The 23,262-nt window shown below is 36.4% G+C and overlaps 1 protein-coding gene across 2 annotated transcripts in view; it reads right to left on the bottom strand.

The window, feature by feature from the left end:
• LUZP2 (leucine zipper protein 2) overlaps window positions 1-23,262 on the bottom strand; it is a 103,511-nt gene that overhangs the window by 20,277 nt on the left and 59,972 nt on the right. For both annotated transcript variants that reach the window (XM_032445007.2, XM_085549881.1), the window contains exons 6-9: window positions 18,442-18,504; window positions 17,216-17,278; window positions 10,009-10,083; window positions 8,192-8,356 (exon numbers count right to left, since the gene is read on the bottom strand). In XM_032445007.2, the coding sequence (XP_032300898.2) occupies window positions 8,192-8,356; window positions 10,009-10,083; window positions 17,216-17,278; window positions 18,442-18,504 (366 nt within the window). The remainder of the gene's footprint in view (window positions 1-8,191; window positions 8,357-10,008; window positions 10,084-17,215; window positions 17,279-18,441; window positions 18,505-23,262) is intronic.

The following is a 23,262-nucleotide window of genomic DNA, read 5'->3' as shown; positions in this document are numbered from 1 at the left end:
ATGATGGAAAACAGGCAGGGTTTACAAGGGAAAGGCAACTGTGGAATATGCTGCTTACTGACAAGTGAAGCTGTTTTCACATTATTTCTTTAATCACATTTTGGCTTAGAAAATTTTAACTCAGTAATATGCCCTGTGCTTATCTGTGTCCATTTTCTTTATTGTTTTGGGCTGTTGCTTGCATGATAACAGTCAGTACTGAACTAAAATCAGTTGTGATGTATTGGCCCAACAGAAAGAGACTTCTTTCTATGGGCTCTTAAAGCTACAGAATGCACCTTTCTGTGTGGTACGCTGAAGACATGAACAAAAGCATAAATTTGCAAAGTTATTATATCAGTGCTAAAATAGCAGATTAAGATTCTCAAAGATGCTTTATTTACAGAAAACACATATGGGAAACGTGTTCACCAAAATTAGGTGCCCACAACTGTTTCCTCCATCCTTAAATTGTATAATGATAAAATAAGTTCATAGTGGATGCCAACATTAGCTAACTCCAATGAGACTTCAACAGCATATCTACCTGGTAGAAAGGTAGAATTCTTTTTTTATAGTGGTCTAATTACTCGTGAGCACATATGTCTAAAGCCAGATTGCGATTAGCTTACTTGAAATGGATCATTTCACTCCTTATTACTTTTAATAGTCTTTTGTTTAGCAGTAGCTCTAGATGTCTACTGCTAATTTATCTGCAGATAAAACAACAAGAAAATAGAATTAACTAAGCTTAAAATGAATTTTTTGTTGGATCATCATGTATATGTGACACACATAACTAATATTAATAGAGATAAACGCATTAATGTAGTTACAAATGCCAGCCACATACATATTTATGATCTAAATGTATAATTTGTTATTTCCTTGATGATTATCAAAGCTTAACTTCTGCTTTCTCACATATTGGCCAAATTCTGATACCTAATATTTTGTAGTACAAAAAATTCAAGGATAGTTAAAGAGATTTATATTCAGAAGCAGAAATAAATATATAAACTAATTTGTCCCTGACTTCATACAGAACTTTGAAAACCCCCCCTAGATTTCATTTTAAAATCATGTACTCCTGATTGCTGAGAAGTTTGACAGGGCATGGACGGCCTTAGCATGAGAATAGGAGAGCCCCAGGCTGTCCAAAACCTGGGGCTTTGTCCTTTTTACCAAAAAGGGAATAATTGCTCCTTTTATCAATTCTCCTGTCTTCTACTGCTGAAGCCAGTCAGACATCACCAGATTATGACCTCCACCTCTCAGACAGAACCTTTCTGTGGAGACAATGACCTAAGAATGGGGGAAGGACAGACACAACCTGTAATGAATCACAGACCAGGAAAACAGATGCTCCCCACAACCATAGACAAAGGGATTCTCCTCACCACCTCTGTGTCTCACACCATGACTCTGCATGCAGCTGGTAGCTCCCCAGAACCATGGACAGTGGGTTCTTTGTAAGATATATAAGTATCTTAGACTTGATTTCTCATTAGTTGCTTGGTCTTTGACTTTGTAGTATTTAAACTGTAGCAACAAAACAAATGCATTGATTCCATAACAGTCTTGGTCCTCTGCATCCACCAAAAAGGAGAAAGCAATTAACTGAGGGACAATTAACACTATATAACACTTCTTACACGTCAGAGCAGTGGTAGTACATTGTGTTAGGATATACTTTATAAGTAATGACAGCCTGCTCAGATGAGCGTAAGCTGATACTGAAGATACAGTCCCAAACACAAACATATGTATTTTTAGGAAGACAAAGCTCAGTGCCAAAGTGATAGGCCCCAGAAGGATGGACTTAGTGAAGCTGGAACATTTCTGAAGCAGGAGATAAGTTTCAGAACTGAGTTCACAGAGAAGTCTTTTAAATTTAAGAGAAAGCAAGAAACCCAACAGAAGTACACTTCCCTAAAATAAACTGTTTTCTTCCAATTCCCTGTTTCTTTGAGCTCTTACTGTAAAGCCAATCCTCATAAAAAAAGACCTTGACAAAGCAGCTGTCAATGTAAATGCAGGTATACGAACAGAAACCAGGGCTACTGATTTAAAAGAACTATCTCATAATATACAGTAATGAAAAAGATTAAATATCAATGTTAAAACTCATTTGCCATCACTTCAAACATTCAATGTCATCACCCTCCGCTTAACTTTTACATAATAACATGCTTAGACTTAATACTAAGAAGCTTTTGTTTAATTGTTTTATTTGAATGTGAGCTATTCCATGAATGAGCAGCACATTCCTCCACACTATTACTCTTATCCAAAATGAAATATATGACATTTTAAATGCATAAATTAAGATTTCATTTAGATACACAATAAACTAAGAAGGCATTCCTTAAAACTTATGGAATGAAATGTCAGCTTTTGGTCAATAGGCAATTTCTTAAATCACGCAAAACTAAATTGAACTTGAATGCCTTAGGTCTATTCTTTTTCATTGGGATTTTTTTTATGCTTGATGGTTCAGTGAAAAGGTTTTAATCAAACCAGTAGATTATTCAGTAAACCCCGAATACTCAGTTCTCAAGAATCAATGATAAATCTCTGTTAATATTTTCCATATCACATCTTTCCTCAAATAAAAGAAAAATAACAACTATCTCTAATGTTTCTCACCTGGCTTCACATCTACATATTAAGTGAAGGAGATTAATGATAGATGCTGTACACAGGATAACCACATCAATAATTATCATCAGCTACTTGTACCCCATAACAACACTGAGAGGTCAGAAATTAATCTATGAAATGAGGATAATTATAATGACACTAAAACTTGAATGATATTAATTATAATGACATTAATAAATGAAAACATTATTATTTGGGGATATGAACTAAAGAGATGCCAGAAGCTCTTTCTTGTGCTTAGTGAAAAAGAAACAAACAAAAATATCTCTAATTTACTATCAATGAAGTCTTCTTTAAAGTGAGCAATAAAATCAAGGAATTTGAGCTTTCAGTTTAATGATCTCTGGCATTAAATGCTTTCCAGCATGTAATAAAATGTTATTTAAAATCAGTCACTTAAGAACTCTAGAAAAAGGTCTGTGGAAGTCCTCTGAGCAAATAAAATCATACTCAATCCAAGGCTAATTTAGGAAATAAAATATAAGAGAAAGGGTTACCATACTTCTACAAATCATCATTGAAGAAAAATTGATACATGACTATGGTTGGCACTCAGTTTATCATAATGATAATCAAAGTCTATAAGCCTAAAGAGAGCAACAAAAAAGGAGAACATTTCTTGAAGATATAGGCCATGTGAGGGATTCTGAAATTGCACTACCTTTCATCTTTTAAAAAACAAATTTCTTACTCCTTTAGGCTGACAGATACTCTCATTATCTGAGATTTCTACTATAAGAACCTTTGAAGGACACAAGCATACCTCACTCACTCTGAGGTTGAATTCTAAAGCAATGGAAGTCGTCCTTTTCCAGTACCATTTCATACTGTCTTCCAATACCATTTCATACTGTGTACAGTAATTGCTTTCTTCTTTTTTTAATTACTGTTTCCCAATCCCAGTGCTTAATGCAATGAACCATAACTTCACATGCCAGTGATACTTCATGAACTGTCAGAAGCAAAGGTGGAGGAAAGCAATATGTAGAAAAGCAGAAATGTAATGAAGATGGCAGTCTTCCTAAGGCCCTAATCAAGCATATCCCTGTGTGCTGTCCTTGGTGTTCTTTCTATTTGCACATGAATGATCAGGGATGTGTTATTTCTCATCCTTAACATCAACTTCTTCTGGTAAAGTTATGAGAGCCCACTAATATTTTCTCCTCAGTAGTGAAGTGGTTACTTTCTAAAGAGATCTGAGCATCCACAGCTGTAGCTGCGTTAGTTTGTATCATCCTGGAGTTATATTTGACATGAAATAAACTTGGCTGTATGTGTTTTTCACAGTTACAAGTAACAAAAGTTCATTATTTAGAAACAAAGGACATTAAGATGAAAGAAAATAGAGTAAGAGGAAAAAAATGACTACTTAAAATATCGTGAGCCAAACAACCAGGAAGGGGCAGAGAGAGAACTGGGTAACACTGAGGAACTATTCAGCCAAATCAAGAGAAAAATGCAAAACAATCATTATAAATCTTTTGCTTTAAAGGGCTTTGGTTTTCAAAGTCTGTCGAAGAGAGACTATACTAGCAAAAAGCACAGGCATATCTCAAATATGCAATCCCTATCACTAACTTCTTCAATTCAGCAAACTCTCTTTTACAAATGAAGCCCTTTTCCCTGTCATTTGGTCTCTAGAGCAGGGTTATTACTGACAGAGTTCTTCCTGACATGATGCCATAATATCAGGTTTGAAATCTACTGCCTGAAGAAAAATAACTTCCAAGTTAAATTTTCAACATGTTGTAGTAAAGGTCACTCGAGTAAAAATAAATCACATGCATTAGAAAAGACTTGAGAGTCTTAATCCACCTTATAAAGACGAAACAAAAACAAACACAATTGTATTATTACTATTATTACTGTTCCATAGATTTTTTTTTTTTTTTTTTTTTTTTTTTTTGAGCAATGAGTTTGTAACTGTTTTGTTCAAGGGTCAGAACCTTCATTTATGTTGGAATATTATGCTACATGATCTGATTGGTAATAGCTTTAATTTTAGGAAAGACATAATTTCCTCATGTAATCTGTTCTGATTTAGTTTGTTCCTTAACATACATTGAGACAAAGATGAGAAGATACATTGCCTTACACAGCTGGCTAATTTTCATGAATCTGAAGCTACTGTATTAGTTTTCTATGCTATGCAACATGATTATAAAATATGACTGCAAAATAAGCCACTTAGTCCTCAAAAACGTGTACTAGGTACAACTTAAGCACACAAGAGTTTTATTTATGCTATCAAAGGGTTCACGTATATTTTGAAGAACTGTACATGTGTAATTATAAACTCTTGTCAAATTTATAGTCAATTGTCATTATAAAATCCTACAGCATTAACATCTTTACAGAAGAATAGCTCTCATTCCTACCCAGCTTGTGTTTCCTCTGTTAGTCAAAACAAGGTCACAGTAGTGGTGTTTGTATGTGGTCTTTGTTCAAGTATGTGTGGGATGAGGCCAGGGTTGTTATTTTCTTTATCACAGCTTGAAATTTTTGGCTATTTATACTCTTAAAATACTACAGCTCACAAAATACACAAAAACCACAGAGCATTTATAGTGAAATAATTCATTTGAGAAACATGTGAGCCAATATTAGACAAAAACTCCCTGGAGCAAAGCAGTTGCTGTTACTCCAGTGATATCTTTTTCATTATATTCCTCATTACCTGTATATTCAACCTTACTACTGCAAATAGAGGCTGTTCCTCTGTTTCATGTCTGCTTTTGCTTTGCCATTAATATTTTGAATTCTTGAAGTTAGCTTTTTTGTTTGCTTGTTTTACATTTGGGGCACCGCGATCTTTGCTCTGCACAAAGATACCTGAATGAAAGCTATAATTAGAAAACATTTATTAGGTGGAATGTTAGCACTTTCCAGAAAGGAGAATTAGAGTGAGAAAGCATTCCATCTAATGACTCGTTATATATACTCGTTAACAGGTCTGAAACTTCTGTGTTGATTTACCAGTCAACTACTACTGTCAGGCTACAGTTAGTGGAGAACAGATCTCAATAGGAAGTCAATACCAGTACTATACTTCACGGATTTTCCCTACTCATGTTTCCTGCAGCAGGTAGCCCTGGCAGATGTTACCATTTCCACCAATTAACATCCATTAATGACACTCTTTAAGTACCTAACTGGCTGTACATTTCTGGGTCCTTAGGCACACCTCCAGAGATTTGAGTAGAAAACAAAGCAGAATTTCTGCCCTCCTCATTTCTCTTTTTTCCTTGTGACCTTCCTGTCAAATTCTGAACTCACTTGGGAGTACTCGCCACTTACATAAGATAGAATGGTTACTTGCTGGGACCTTATAATGATAAAAGAAATTATATAATAAAATAATATAATGCTATGCACAGGGTCACCAACCACCAAACCACTCTGCCACATCCAGCCTGGTCTTCAGTGCCTCCAGGGATGGGGCATCCACAACCTCCTTGGGCAACCTGTTCCAGTGCACCACCAACCTGTGTGAAAAACGTCATTCTAATATCTAAACCTCCCCTGTCTTCGTATAAATCCACTTCCCCTTGTCCTATCACTTTCCACTCTTGTAAACAGACATACCCACTCCTGTTTATACCATCCTTTCAAATACTGGAAGGCCACAATGAGGTCTCCCCAGAGCCTTCTCCAAGCTAAAAAAGCCCATTTCCCTCAACATTTCTTCATAAGACAGGTACCCCAGCTCACTGATCAACTTAGTGGCCCCTCCTCTGAACTTGTTCCAAGAGCTCCACATCCTTCCTGCACTGGGGTCTGCCAGTTTTTTTGTTTATTTTTGGACTACTTTATTCACCTTTAAGCATTGATTTTTTGAAACTCTATGTTTAACACTTTACACTCCAATCTCTTATAAGGATAAAATACCACCTCAGCAAATCAGATTTTTATATCAAACCTTCACAAGAATTTTGCTGGTACACTTCCCCAATTATTCTTTCTGCATTGTACTCTTGTCTTAAACATCTTCTGACAAGCACGCTGATATTGTGACTGTCAACCATGAATATAAAAAATAACCTTCTTATTTTCACTGTTTCTATTAAGAAGTATCCCAATCCCAGAGATAAACATTTATCCAAGCAATACAGATGCCATACAATGGATTTCAATGAGTTTAACAATTTTAGAATAAAATTTTTAAATTGGATGTATAATATCTTTGAATATGTTAGTGTAAGATTAAAGAAATGCCAAAAAGAAGGTAAGTAAGAAAGGGTGTCTTTCTTAAAAAATAAATAAATATAAAGCCTTCCATAATATGGCTCAGATGTAGAGAGCATGGTTTCAGACTTCCTATCATGACTTAATAGCCTATTTCACTGTAACAGATTTCAGTGGTTTTATGATTACAGATAATGCACAGACTCATAACAATGAGGAGTCGATATGGGGAAGAGCAAGACTTCAAATCATTATATTTGTAGACGTTTTCATGGCATATGCCACATGCAGAGCAATGTCTATTAAAGAGGCAGTATAACTTATTCAGGTACCCTTGGGATACAGAAAAGTCAGATTGCAGCAAGGAAATACTGCTACAATTAATAAATCTAATTGATTATGAAAAAGGAATGAAAACTATTCTGCCTTTCATACAGAAATGGAGGTTTCTTAGTATTAAATAGTTAAGGAACCTACAATCATTCCAGTAAGAGCAGCAACACGAGATTCAATTTTACAATTATATTCTGAATTCTGAAATTAGATGTCAGCTTTAATTACAGGTTTTTTGGCTTCAATCTCTGTACTAACAGTGCATATCAGCAGCTAATATACAAAAATTACAAATTGGCTGTGAGTTGGCAATTTCTTTTAATATTCAGGACTTTCAGAACTTAAGGAATATATGAAATTCTCCCTCCATCATACTGCTGTAAAATTTCCTTGGTCCAAACTTACTGAATCACTTGAATAGATGAGTAAAATGCAGCCTTATAGATGGAAGCTATCAGGATATCTATCAATCACTGTAAATTTTGACTGTAAAAAAAATGACTTAATCTACTGAATCAAACTTTCTCTTAAGTTGCCATTCCTGTTTCATGAATATTTTATGCATATCAAATATCCCCAAGCCTATTATAGCCTCCCTTTTGGCAAATTCTGTTTGGGTGTCCCAACCTGCTTTACAACTTCTGTGCTGGTTTTTGTCATGCATTTCTTTGAGAAAAACAAAATCTGCCTCGCTGTTCAGTGTTGTATTACTACTAACACATTATCAGCATCCAGCAGGTAAACTGTATTTATCTTATTTATCTGCATTCTCACTTATTTTAGGTGTAAATCAATCTTCCTTGTAGATTTGTCATGCAGACACGGTCAATTTAGCAAGCGACAGGCAGAAGTCCCTCAGCAAAATAAGTACTCATTTCCCAACTTTGTACGAGTTTACTGACATCATAAGAGGCTTCAAAAGTCATTGTGCATCTTGCAATGAATTTAAACCCTCCTTGGTTCCAGCTTGATGCTCTTACAGGTCAGACCCTCATAGATGCTTGAAAATAAAGCAAGGGAGAAACCATACCTTGGTGCTTGTCACTGGAAAATGAACTTTTGAGCCCTTTGTAGCTGTAGATGTCAGCTTCTCTGCTGGTTTTGTAGGGACTTGATGGTTAGCGGGAGGCTGATTGTGCAGAATGAAGGACAAGCAAAGCTTCACAGTTTCCTTCAGAGCTTTCAGCTGTGACTCCTGGGGAAAATAAGAAACCATCAGTTCTCCAAGATGTGCTATTATGAAGAGAATTACTTGCTTCATCTGTCCGTATTAAAGCAAACATTTACAAATAGGAGCTGCTTTTATTTATTTCTAATTTAGTTCAAGAATTAAGGCTGATTTATGTGGCTTTTATATGAATAAGTTACTGTGCTAAGGTACTAAGACATCCTTGCACTCTTCCCTTTCATACCTGCATTTTATCTATATTAATTACTGTTCACACTTATTTTATCATTAAAGCAACCTACCAAACATCACTGCGTTCACATTCTAGCTTATAATAATTAGTAGAGAGAGACAGATATCTGCAAGTATTGCAAATAGACTTTGCACAGAATTTTGTTCATAATATTCAGAATAATTAGTAATTTTCCACAAACTAAATGTTGTTTTCATTCCCACAGAAGAATGACTTCCCTCACATATATACACGTGCATACTATGTGTTTGCACTGTAGAGTAGGTAAGCCATAATTCTTTCCACTCATTAAGAGTATGACTGTACTTGAAACCAAGTTAAACCTTCTGACTGGTGAATGCTGTTCTTGTGATTGCATTATTGTGTTTGTGAGGTGATCTAGAATACCGTTATTTTTCTGGCAGAAATAGAAACAGATGTATCAACAAGTGCAGCAATCAGTTACTAAATACAGAGATACAGCTCAACTTGCCGTTTTCATTTGAGGTATTGATGTTGAATACAATGTCACTACAGTAATGCCTGCTTTGGTGCCATTAAAATATACAACAAAAGTACTTTATTCATATGGAGCAGTAAAAAATTGCATTAAAGTGACTGTCTTCATCTCTTATCAGCATCTGGTATAGCTATTTAGATCATCTTTGTAAAAAAAAAGAAAAAAAAAAAGAGGGATTTGCAAAATTAATAGATGGTGCAACTGCCACTGGCAACTCACATTTGATGAAATATCAATGCATCCAAGAAAATTCATGTGTGAAAGCATTAAGAATAGATAATGCCATACAAATCAAAGTAGTGAATTGTATGAAGTCCAATGGAACTCCGCAAACAATACTTTGAAACAAATACTAAAAAAAGAGGCTTGGTACCCTCCCAAAAGAAAATTTCAATGTTATGCCTATTTATAGACACGGTTAGAGACTCAGTCACTCAATTATTCATCACCAAAACAGCTCATGTTCCAAAAACTTGCGTTTTACTTTCTACATGGATCCCATTCCCACTGCACATGCAAGCACTGTCAAAGCAGTTAAGGCTAAGTCTTTACTACAGTCATCACCATGTATTTTTAATTCACAGAGAAAAGCCCTCAGCCAGGGACAAAAAGGTGTGTGGAAACTTAAATGGTTGTATTAGTTTGCGTTTAGAATAAGCATGAACACTGTGGCTCATAGCATTCTTCCATAACTCCACCTGTATGAACTTTGTTCTTTTCCTACACTTACACTGTTCCATAATATTAACCAGGATAGAAACATAGGGTCAGAGAGGTCAGTTGGCTTTTAACATGCAGACTGGTAGTCCCAGATATGTGCCATTAAGAACTCAACTCAATTTCTGCAAGAATTCCGCTTGTTTTTGTCTAATAACACTGAAACATTCACAGCTGATAAACATGCTTACATCACGTTACACTTCTTACTTCATCAAGGGCTGCCTTTTCCAATTCGTCTTTTGCAAATGCTAGTTTCTGCTCTAGATCTGTCAGCTGTTGTGCCTGTGGGAATAAAGAGAAAGCTAATGTCATCTATCACATAGTTTTTCATGCAGCGCCTGAGAGAAAGGGAGAGATTCTCAGTAATATATATGAATTGAGTCAGAACTGCTTGCCAAAAAAACAGGCCTCAAGGGATACTACTTTCCCTGCAGAAAAAATGTATTTTTATGTGGGAACTGAACTCAAATCTGCACCATTTATGTTAGTGCAAATTTACTCTTTAATTTCAGTGTCAGTAGCACAAATAATTCCACATTAGGAAGTGATCGTAATCATACCATGGTATTATTTTGCAAACATGAAAATATTCATAAAGTTCTAATTATTTAGCTTTTTTATCTCACTTCTGTTTGTAATTTGACATGTTAACTAGCAAACATTCAAACATATTGGTCCCTTATAAGATGCTACTTTCTGCTGGTACACAAGGTGTTAACTCCCAGTTTGCTTCTCCACATTCTTCCCTTGAGATACAAAAGGAAAAGTCATGGGAATAGCAAGCTATGCAGCTGCACAGTAAGAAAGTGGAGAATTGTGCATTTGAAGTCAGTGTCATGCACCCAAGCCCACATGTGGGAGGGCTGCAGGCTTTTACACAGCTCTATACTATTTGCCTGCAGGGTCCTTCTGGAGGAGACACCACAAGAGATGCCATTGTCCAACATTAGGCATAGGCTGTAGTGGCTAATAAAATTACTAAAGTCTGCCAGCATTTTTCTGGTCGTGTAAAGAACTACTTAGTCACATTTTACAACATACAAGATACAATAGGATTGCATCTCTATCTGTGGATTAATCAGAGCAGTCACACTCTCAATAGTCAAAAACCTGTACAATGAGACAATCTTGTTTCAAAGCAGAAATTGTTTGCTCAGATGAAGGGATGTCCCTTGTGAATGCATTCTGTAATTCCCACTGTATCCCATTTGTTACAGCTGATACAAGTCACGGTCTCACATACAAAAGAGAATGGACTGCTGGCTTGGCTCATAAGCGTGCAGCAGAGCAGCCAATATCAAGAGTCCTTTGATCTCACTATCTGCAGTTTAAGAGTAGTAACCACACCGGCTGTTCAGAGGAAAAAAACTGTAATTTCTGTGTAGGAATTTTCTTTGAGTTCAGTAACATTTATGGTTGCTACTAAACGCAGCACATAACACTGACAATAAGCTCATTCCTTTGTTGGAAAGACAGAAAATAAAATGTGGCTTTTACATAGAGACAGATCTCATTCAATACTAGGACTGGGCAAAGTAATTTCTCACATCGTTAACACTAATTATAGTTATATATTAAAATATTTCTTCCCACTACAGTTAGACGGAGAAACAACATTTGAAAACCAGTATATGTAACTAAATAATCTTCATTGCCATTAAGAAGGAAATCATACAAAATAGCATTGCTATGATAGATGAAAGGCCAGGATGGCAGCGCTGATGGTGTGTATTTCTAAAGGCTTAGGATTACATAGAGGATGATGAATTGTCACTTGGTGTAAGCCAGACAGCTTGTCCACTCATCACCATCTGTGAAACACCAGACCTAAAGATGCAAATTTCAGAGTATCTGCTTTTCGTAGGCACATGAATTACTGAAGTGGCTGAAAATATGGGTAGCTGATATGAAGCATGAAACCAGAGCTACAGGCATTGGCTGCTTCCTTCACATCATGGCACTGCCTGCTGAAACATCATTCATTGTTCTCAGTGGAAATCCAGTCACATTAAAATCAAGATTGAGGACAATCAGTTGATTCCATTCCTGGGTGACTCCCAGTAAAAAGGATGAAGTAATCTTACACAGAATAATAACATCAAGCAAAACATTTTCTGTTTATGGATAAGCCAGTATGTATTAGTAAAGTCTTCCTATGGGCATCATTCATCAGATCTTACCCTTATTTCTGGCCACACTGTAGTATTTCAATGGATTCACTTTATCTGCATCTTTCATGCACATTCATTTTATTTCACAGATAACTGAACCAAAAGGCTGCTGACTAAGCAGAAATCAAGCGATACTAAAATGTTGATATTAAAAATGGTTTTGTTTTGCAGTGATGAACTGCTCACTTAAAATTAGTGACAACTATTAAATATCTTAGTCCTCAAACAGTAATCAGTTATTCCTAAAGTCTTTCTATCCACGAAGGCTGAACTCTTATTACAATGATTTCACTGCTGTTTTAATTGAAAACATTTTTAAGGAGCTTGTTCAATTTACATGGCTTAGGCAGCTTACAAAGTACAAGTGCAAAATGCCTGCAGGAGTACAAGGCCAGTTTTCTGAAGGAGGAAAAAGCCTCTGCAAAGCTTGCTGTGGGAAAACTTGAAAAACTCTTTTCTCTTAGGCATTCTTATAGAATCCAGACTTACTGACAAAACTGAGATAAATCGATTCCTCATCCCCTGAAAGAATTCACTGAGCAATTTCCATCTGTGAAGTGCACCTTTCCAGATCAAAGGGATGTAACTTCCTAGGCTCACCATGAAATACATTGCACACAATGCCCATACTTAAGTTATTCCAGGCATAGAGAATATTACAAAAAAAAGGGATGGGGGGTGGGAAAAGAGAAATCCAAAGTGATTTAGAAGAATTAAGACCTTTATGGCCTTTCAAATACCTTTGGAGAAACTGTAGCTTCTACTCTAATAAAGAGATTTTTTTCCTAACATCTTCCTTGTGATGAACATACCCAGAATAACTTAGGGTCAGTTTTCAGATGAGGTGATCCAATGATCCCTGCTTAATGAGAGAACATAACAGACTAATTGATATTTAGCAACATGTGATGTAGATGGGATATTTTCAACTCTGTTTTATTTTACAATAGGAATAAAATAACTGCTTAAAAATAATTTAGTGTATAAATTTTCATTCTATAATTTACATTGTCTGAATAGGAAAAATTTCTAATTGGAAACCACTTAACCAGAAAATTGAACAAATGCTTAACTGAATACATTATCCCGTAAGCAAAAACATGCTTATTCTGTATTTCTGTAAGCATTATTTGTAATTGTACTGTTTATTGCACATCAGTACCTCAGATGCTGAATGCAACTGAGAATACACCCCTTCTTGGCAGCTATTCCATTTAATTACAGATGCACCTAAAGCCATAAATCACACAAGTCCAGTCTTTCAGCTTGCCTAGGCCACCATTTAGAAATTGTCTTGGGTCACATATCTGTAGTTTTATATAAGTAATTTTTACCACGGAAACTACAACAAAGAGCACAGTAACACTGTTTGATAGAGCAAATCTCAGCTACAAAACACTATTTTTCAACATAGTTACCACCATTAACTACACACTTTTACCTGCAATGAATAAGAGCCTGCATGTGCTCATAGGGACCTGCAACAGCAGAGGTGACCCACTGTCACCACTGCTGAAGTGTACCACCGACTTCTTCTCCATGCTCAAACCCAAGAAGTGGTTTCAAATTTAAAGAGGGGAGATTTAGGTTGGATGTATGGAAAAAGACTTATATAGTGAGGGTGGTGAGGCATTAGAACAGGCTGACCAGAGGTGGTGGAAGCCCTATCCTCAGGGACATTCATGATAAGGTTGGAGGGAGCCCTGAGCACCTGATTGAGCTGCAGATGTCCCAGTTCATTGCATAGAAGTTGGACAAAATGACCTTTAAAGGTCCTTTCCAAACCTAAGGATTCTATATGATTAAAAAATTCATTTATCAAAAGAGAGAGCATGTCTACATGTTCTTTGCAAATGATCAGCTGAGAAACAAAATTTTATGTCCAGTAGTGGGTAACATCGCTCTACATATCTATAAGTATATAAAAGCATTGACTTCATGAAGTAAAAAAAAAACAAACTTAAGTGAATAATCAACAAAAGCTTTTTGATAAAAATATAATAATGTTTGGCACTTTGAAAAAGATATCTAGCAGCTTCGAAGATTGAACTGTGGCAAGCAGCAAGAGCAACAGGGTCCTAAACTACATAGAATAAATCCAATACTTAGTTCAAATGTGAATGAGTCCAATTGCTATGGAGCAGAAGCACCTCAGGAAAGACCCCATAAAACCCTTCACAATCCAACCTATCAGCCATCCATTTAAAGACACTGCCTGCATCTTCACTGACAAAGTAAAAAAAAAAAACAAACAAAAAACAAAAAACCAGAACAGCGTGGTAACAAATCAAGCCTGCTATTTTCAAACAGCAGAAAATTGAATTCTGTAACAGAAATCAATAGATAAAACAGATGATTTTTCATTTAAGAACAGCTTCAAACAGAAATGAAAACTGCAATACACTTCCTCAGCCATCAGTACAACTTACAATTTCCCTCCTGTCATTATGATGACTTTTCACAAACAAGGATAGTCCTCGAAGAAAAACACCTATTCTCTAACAAATTGTGAAAATAATAATTATAAATTACCATGCTTCAACAAGAAAAATCAGCTCTTCCCAGCAATGTGATCCTGGCTGTCATATATCATCAAGCATGGCAACTTCAGTGGAAGAGCATTAATTACTGATAAAGCTATGAAGCATTTAATTCCGATTGTTTAATTGTACATCTCCCACATTTAATCACTTTGTATTGCAAATTCTTCAGAAGGGGAATGACATCAATCTTACTATCTGGCTTTCCATAAAATAAAGCATACACATGGAACTACAGCATAAAATGCAAATTACTCTGTAAGTTCCTGGCCTGCAGAGAACCTCAGCTGCATGTACAACCACAAATTCACTTGGCCTATTACTCAAAAAACTTTAGTAACAAAAACACAGAGACGATCATACAGGTGAAGAAGAGCATTTTGCAACACTTGTAGTCACGATGCATTCTCCTCCTAACTCAAAGGTGTTCCCTACCAGAGCACAAATCATAATTCAAAACAATTACTCAAAATCCTACTAGTGCGGTTGTTTCTCAGGGCTTGGGGCCAACCCCACAGGATACCTGTGACACTATGTTATTAAAGCCTTACTCTACGCTGCCACTTCAGGGCATTGTAAATGGACAAATACCAAAGGAAATGCATTCAGATGAGAATACTGCTCCATATTAATTGAAAGCTACTTAATATACTGAGAAGAAAGTGAAAACACACACAAAAAAAACCCAACAAAACAATCATTAAACCCAATCCCTATGTCATTATTTTAATCGCAAAATACAGTTGTAAGTGGAATAGAAAATAAAACTACTTTCTGAGTGCATTACAAATAATATGGTAGCTAGTTGATTTCCATTTCAGTAAGGTAGATTCCAATGCGATACAAGGAAGCATTTTTCTTTGGGAAAAGTAAATGCATATTATGAAATGGGTGGATTTCACGCAGGCTTGACCACCTACAAAAGCAGGAAGCAGAACTGAACTGGAAAACCAAACACTCCTGCATCTTTGTACACGCGCAGGCACACAGAACACTTCTGAAAAGGGTTCCTGTGAGCAGTTTACAGGCTGGTACAGCCCAGTTCCAGGACTGGGATTTCTCAGGAAAGGGGAAAAAAAGGAAAAGGAGTAGAGAGATGGGCCTTAAGACAAAACAGTGGCAACAATCTGAGAAGAAACAAGCTAATTTACTAAGTAAGATACCAGAGCATAAGATAACACACCAGAATACAATATAATGAAAACTGAAGCTAATAAATCAAATTAAATCAGTGTCCAAAAGCCAAAGGCCCTCACTCCAGTGCTGAGGTGAGACATGCAATCAGGACCAGCACAAGGGAAGAGAGTGAGGTCTCATGACTTTGCCAGGTGTTTCATCTACTTTCTGAATGCAAAGTCCTCTGGAGTATGTAGTTCTTATTCTCTTCTGGGACAGGTACCCAGAACTCAAGCATTAGCTCTTTAATTACCAGCACATTACATGATATTATGAAGTGGAATGCTAATAATCAAACAGCATTAACCCCTCCTGTTTACAGTCTCCTTTTAAATGCTGAAGACTACCCAGTTCCCTCATCCTGTCTTTGTAGGGGAGGTGCTCCAGACCTCTGATCATCTTTCCCCCCCTACTCTTCCTCTTTCTTTCCCACTCATCCACAGCTACTTAAGAGGATGACACAAGGGGTTTTTTGTTCTACTTTCTTTCTAAGTGAAATTTTATGTAATCAGGAAAATGGCTAACCAATATTTCTGGCTGCAAAAGGATTTATCAAATGAGTAAATGTTATCTATCACAGACAGAACTGAAGAGTAATGTTTCAGATATTTGCATACAAAACCTCTCAGGAGACAGAATTACAGAATCGTTTTCACATCATTAACATCATTCATCTGATGTTCTCAAAGAGCTTTTAATCAGCTGATAGTCTCCCCACAGGGCAAGTAAACATTTTCCCTATTTTACAAGTCAGAGCCCTGAGAACAGAATTCACCATGACCAACCTGGGACACACTTTGTATCTGATAGCTCAGTATTCCCTGGTATGCCTTCCAGATGATATTTCGTATTGAGTTACTTTGTAATTAACTCTACCTCTAGACATTTTGAAAATGACCACTTATCTCCATCTTTTGTGCAGGGAATAAGTTCATCAGTTCTAGTAAAGATATCTCAGAACATCACTGGAAATTGGATCCAGAGACCTAAGTTTATTACAAAATTTTAACTCCATTCTAAGTGCTGATAATAAATTTACTTTGATGTGGATGTCAAAGGAAAAAGAATATCTACCTGAATTCTGCTGTTCACTTAGAAAGGTGAAAAACACACTAAAGAATCTATGAAGTAGGGCAACAAATTTTGGTCTCCAGCAAGGAACTATAACATTGCTTTCTCTGAGCATGCAAATAGATATTCATTAACTATTTTCTATTCATCTCACCTATTCAGAAAGATATCAAATACTATTTTAGGATTTGAAACTTCTCTTCTTTGTCCTAGAAATTGATATAATAAAAACCACTGTCCCAGTTAGAGTGATCTGCAAAAAAATAAACCCACAAAAATCCACAGCATTTCAGAAATTACTTGATGGCATTAAAATTGACTTTGGTCTTTTGAGTTCTTTTCAGTATAGACAGCATTAAAGGATTCCTTAAAACTAATGAAGGCAGTTATCATACTCTCGGATTACTTCAGCGTGATAGCAACTCTAGTATCTAAACTATGCTGAAATAAACTCACCTTAAAAATCAAATCTTTTTTCCCATAACGAAGTTCTTTCAGCTGGGCTTGGATCTTTTTTGACTGAAATAGGGAGGAGAATAGAATCAGTGATTTCATGTCATTAAAATACTAGCTTTTAAAACCAGAATAAAAATAGCAAGTTCTGACAGCATGAAAGCAGAACTGGAAGCACCACCTTCAAAACAACCTTAAACACAGATGAAAAATGTTTGAATCATAAAATCATAAAGGTTGCAGAGAGACACTATGATCATCTAGTCCAACCATCAGCCCAACATCACCATGCCCACGAAACACATCACTCAGTGCACACAGTCTGGGAGAGTAAAATAAAGCATGATCTTCCTGGTAGGCAAGTCTAGCCATGAAAGATCTTTGATTAAAAGAACATTGGTTTCACATATTTACTACCTTTGATGTATAGAACCCACTTAAAGAATAACAAACTATCTCTCCAGCTTGCACCACTTAAATCAGGCAAAACAACAACAAGAGAGATGGTCCTGTAGCATCTCTACTTATTCTCATGGCACTGACCCACTTTAAATTCATATATTTACCACAGTGATTCATCAAGTCTAAACATTTCTTAAGGCTTAAGATAGGCTCTCATCTGCTTTTGGATTTCTCAGAGTGTTTGCAGATCTTCAGTGAGGCTAATCAGCTAGTACAAGCCTCTGCTTTGACCTCATACATTTCGCTGTTTATGGTTAAAAGCAATCTTTGGAGAAACTATGACCAACCTAAACAATGAAAATTTCAGTAAAGAAGTGTTATGTGACTGTTCAATTCTGATATTTATTTGTGCAGATGAAATCCATGTGAGAAGTCATATTCATATACAGTTAAAAAACACTCTCATGAAAAGGTAAATAACCAAAGGAATGCTCCAATGAATACAGTTAGTTACTTAGGCATTTAGGTGTTTGAAATGGGGGGGGGGTGTAGTATCATCAGCTAACTTCGCTAGTGTTTCTGTAGAGGAAGCATTTTATATGATACTTTTTCCTTGAAATAGTGAAACATTTTATCAGTAGTAATAAACCTTTAGTGTCACTACAAATGACTTTAAGAAGGCATTTAGCTACTCCTGTCTTACTCCCAGCATGAAGGAACAGGGAAAGGAAATCAGTTTAATATATGCCAGAACCTCAGTACAAAAGAGTCCGACACAAAGTTCTTATGGATATGTTAAGTTTAGAATAGAGAAGAACCTTCCTTACCTCTTCTGCATGTATTCCACAAAGCTTGTTTCCTGACAGGAGCTTGTTTTTGAGGCTTTTGTTCTGAGGAGGTAAAAAAGAAGTTGTTTTATTACTGAGACTCAGTGACATTTTGAGTGATCTTTTGATTATTTTATCAATCTGTCTTTATTCTACATGTGAATAACACCCTCAAGTGACTGGAAAAGGCGTATATAATAAAAGACAGTAGCTGAAGCAAGGTGCAGCAACTTCTCTTAAGAAGTGTATGGGAACTTTTGCTTAAACTTCCAAATTTAAAAGGGCAAGCAATCAAAACCCTTTAAGGGCCAACTTACCGTGAGTGTGTAAGTATGGGAGCACTGGGCACAGTGCTGCAGAAAAATCCTTTCAAGCTGACATGCACATCCACAGCTCTGTGATGCAAAACAACAAGCCTTTTGGGCATTACTTGGAATAAGACAATCCAAGCTCTGTTTTGCACACAAAAAGAAATGTGAGCAAAATAAAAGATTTCACGTGAAGCAAAGGAGAGCAAATATTCTCATAAGCCTCACGTTTGATTGAATTTTGTTCTTTGAAAAGGACGCAGTAGCTCCAAAGGATCACCTTCTTGCTCTAACCACTGTTTCATTAAAGTACCTCCTCTCCCTCCTGTAAATTGGAGCAAGACATATATCAATTAAAAACCTGTAAAATGAAAGAGAAGGGTTTGATCCGCATTCTGTATATTGCCAAATGAGCCATGATCTCATGTAAACATCCCACAGATTTGATAGAAAGGGGCTATTAAAAATGAATTCAATTGAAGATTTTTGTGTTAAAAATGCACTGCAACTCACAATGTAAGATCTCATTCTTAAGTCTTAGACAAGTGCTTCCTGCACTCTACTGTCTGACGGTTTTCAGGAAAAGAAAAAATAAACTTAAACACCGCTTCACTTCAGCCTTCCCTAATCCAAAGTTGTTAACTTTATCTGAAATAACTGAAATTCAATGACATTTTAGACTCACTAAAAGCACACATACAAATGTTAACATTCGGACAGAGTTTAGAAACATACTAAATGATGAAAAAATGATACAAAGAGGCATACATTGGACTGATGTAATTTGCAATCACATCTTTCCAGTCACTTCCAGTGGACACTAATATGGGAAAAAAATAAAAAGAAAAAAAAAAGGCCATTTCTAATTCTTTGCATGTTTTAATTAAAAACACAGCAGCATGTTAAAATGCAGAACCTCATTTAAACAGGATGCATACCTCAAACAAGGGGTAACTGCCTTTTCAATGTAGGATTTCCTTAAGTAGAGCCCTGACTACTTTTTAATCTTTTCCTTTGGCAGAGCTGTGCTCCAGGGACAGTTTGTGGAATCAGCAAAGCAGAACCCCTCCTGAGGTAGATACCTGCCCTGAAGCTCCTCTCTTTCACAACTTTGTCATTTGTAAATAGAAGGGTGAAAAGAAGCTAAAACTGCTGTGAGCTGCAGGTTAGAGTGAAAAGAGAATTAGAAGTCCACTGACAGCCCTATCAAGACAAGGGAAATGAAAAATTCAGACCACAACCATAAACTAGACACATTTCTGACTTCCAAAGAAAGTTCACTCTCTCACTGCAAGAGTGAAGCATCACAGTGGTCACATTCAGCCATACAGCTGAAAAAAGCAAAAGGCCTAGCATGTCAACTATGTGCTCATTAGGTGCACATTCCAAATTGACATGATAACTATCAAATTAGCCAGGAAGAGCTGAAAAAGATGGTAAGCACAAAAATGATGCAAGAAACTGCAACGTTTTCTTGAATAAGTATTAAAATAGTCAATGGATACAGGCTGTGGTAGTTTAACTGAATGACTCTGATTTAGTTTTAAGTGAGTGTCAGACAACAGGTCTTATTCAAAGTAATCATTATAGCATAAAATTCAACCTCAAAGCACATACAGAATGCTGTAACTATATAGGCAAACACTTTAAACTCATAACTGCTTATTTGTCTGGGCTTTGCTCCCTAATTCTTCCATCCAGTGCATTAATATCATGTATGATTAATCCCATACTTCTGGGTATGTCTCAGTCCAGTCAGTATTCAGCAGCTCACACGTACCTCAAACCAGAAAAACAAGAACTGTTGTGTTGCCTTCTCACTAAGACTCTGGAAGACCTAAGCTTGGCTCTTTTCTTGCCAACTACAGACCCAAAATCCACACAATCACTTGTTCAAAGGGGTGCTTTAACCCCCAACTTCTTGTTATTTTAGGGCTGTGGAGGACAAAGTATTTCAACAGCTAGTAGTACTTTCAATTTCATTCTTCAAAGCTAAGTGTTAAAATGTTTGCTCAAGAGAGCAATACTGACAGTCAGCAGATTTCCAATTAATGCTTGTCATGAAGATGTAAAAATGTAATGTACCCAACCCGATGATATCAAAGAGAATATTGGTCTGTCAGTCATAGGCAAGTAATCTTAAGTCACATACATGCTCTGTAAATTTACTAACTTTTATACACATATAATTCTCAGAAATAGCTTGAAGTACTGTCTTCAGGTCAGACAAACTGTAGTTCTTAGGAATGCTTCTCAAAACTGCAGTTGAATACATATAGTATGTTTTAAAATGGTCTGTTTTTAACTTTAACACACTTTTCAGTGTATCTTAACCCAGCTGGTTTTTCAGACGAGCAGTCTTTAATGAACTTATTGCTCAGTCACCTCAGTCTTGTAATCCGTAATTATTTCTCTAATCCAAGATCCACATCCACCATAAAGATGTGTAATTGCAAATTTCCTCACGTTCAAGACTGTAATTCATAGGTGGAGATATTCAAATTTCTGGCATGACTGACTAAGTTCTGAAATGCCAACACTTCCCCAGGCATAGGAAAAAGAAGATAAATTCATACCTTATTGAGAATCATATATAGGTTTTTAAAGAGAAACATTATGTTCATATATGGTCTAGGAATCAAGATAGGATTAAGATGACTTTTAAGTTGCCTAAACTGTGGCTATGGCTGAAGGAAAAGGTTGAAGCGGAATGAATAAACTGCTGTAGATCAAACAAAACAGAACTGAGGAAGAAAGGTAAATCCTTGCTGATGCATTTTCAACTCTCTTCTTCTTGTTATGGGTTTATCTGGTTGCTGTGGTTATTTCAAGGTCAGAGGGAAAAAACTGATTTATGTATCTAATTAGTTTTGGAGTCAGCAGTCACCTAATATTAGAAAGCATAATCACAGATCACCTCCGGTTTCTTTCTCATGCTGGCTTTAATATGTGCCAATAGGTAACACCACATTTTTACCAGTCTCCACCTAACAATATGTTTCACAATCCAATAACATCTGCATCATGTTTTCCCTGCTCAAAATCTGAGCTCAGTATTTGTTCAAAGGAGACTCTGTCAAATGCAGTGGTAGTTGATACGGGATGGAGCCACATGCAACAAATGAGAATACAGTAACATTTCCATCTATCTACTATCAATCATTTAGATTTGGTAATTTCATCAGGTAAAATAGACAGGAAATTTCATCTTTTTAGAAGGAAAGCTATTAACAGTTTAACTTGTTGATAACTTTAAGGAGATAGATACACATTTATTTAAAGAATTTGTTACAAGAATATGCATTTACTCCCTTAGTTTGAGGTCTTGGTTGTTTAAAACATGACACTGTGAATTTGGGCTTGGATCAATAGATTGTTACCAAGCTATACCCAGTGTAGGTGAAGTTCAGATAGTTTTGGCCATCCAAGATGAATCAACTGTAGGCTAACACCCACACCCTGTCTATGTTTTCTCTCACTGCTCATAACACAGCTATGAGATGTGACTTAGCTAGTGCCAGCCTAGCTACCTTGCAAGACTCCTCTTGAGCATGATAAAGTGCCAATCTCTTCTACAGCTTGCTGGTTAGACAAAAGAGAAGCCACAATTAGTCACCTAGAGAGCTGATTGTGCTAACTAGTGCTCCCCTGGAAGAAATATATTTTTTGCTGACAGCTAAATGTACACCATCAATCAGAAGAGATGAAGAGAAAATAATGTTATATAAAGACATGCATATGAAAACCTCCACAGCGTAACTTATCTTTCTTGAACTCAGTTATATCCTAACAATGACAAACCAAGCCTATTTCTAGTCAGTCAGCTTTGCTGCTGAAGGAGCATACCTGCTACAAAGCCCTTTTTCATCTGACACACATTAGCAAAGACATCAGCTGCAGTCATAGTGCTGGATATTCCTAGATCCTGCTGTCACTAGTACACAAAGCAGTTGCCTTTCAGAACTGACAGAAGTAGAAGATTTTTCATGCCAGGTGAAAAGTCATGTTAGTTCTTTCCCTGTGGAACTGTGAACATTCAGCTTACAGCTCTATGTTCTGCAGCATCATTCTGTATTGTTTCCATAAATTAACTCGTGTAACATATAAACTATTTTATAGGCTTGTTTTTATATGCCAGCTATTACAAAACAATTACCAGTGGAATTCAGCCATGGCAATTAAACTCATACAAAACAACCTGCAGCATGAGCAAAACAGGAGAAGAGGAACCACCATCTGTGCCACTGCCATCAAATCTGTAGCACATGTATCCATCTCAGAGGCAACACTGATATCACAGCTTTATCAGGTTAGAGAATCAGGAAACATCTGTGTACTTTAGGGAGGCTGATGCAAAGCTCAAAAGATCAAATTGAATCTCACTGTTCAAAAAATCCATTAACTACTGTAGGGACTTGAGATTGAGGCCTGAAAGTAGAAGAGTTATAAAGATGAAGATCCTATCAGTGGTTTATAAACAGTGTTTATTTAACGCCAGCGTTTGTAGCTGGTA

Source organism: Coturnix japonica, chromosome 5 (assembly GCF_054131305.1).
Source record: "Coturnix japonica strain WE chromosome 5, WE-NBRP24, whole genome shotgun sequence".
Lineage (NCBI taxonomy): Eukaryota > Metazoa > Chordata > Aves > Galliformes > Phasianidae > Coturnix > Coturnix japonica.
This window is presented reverse-complemented; position numbering and strand designations above follow the sequence as displayed.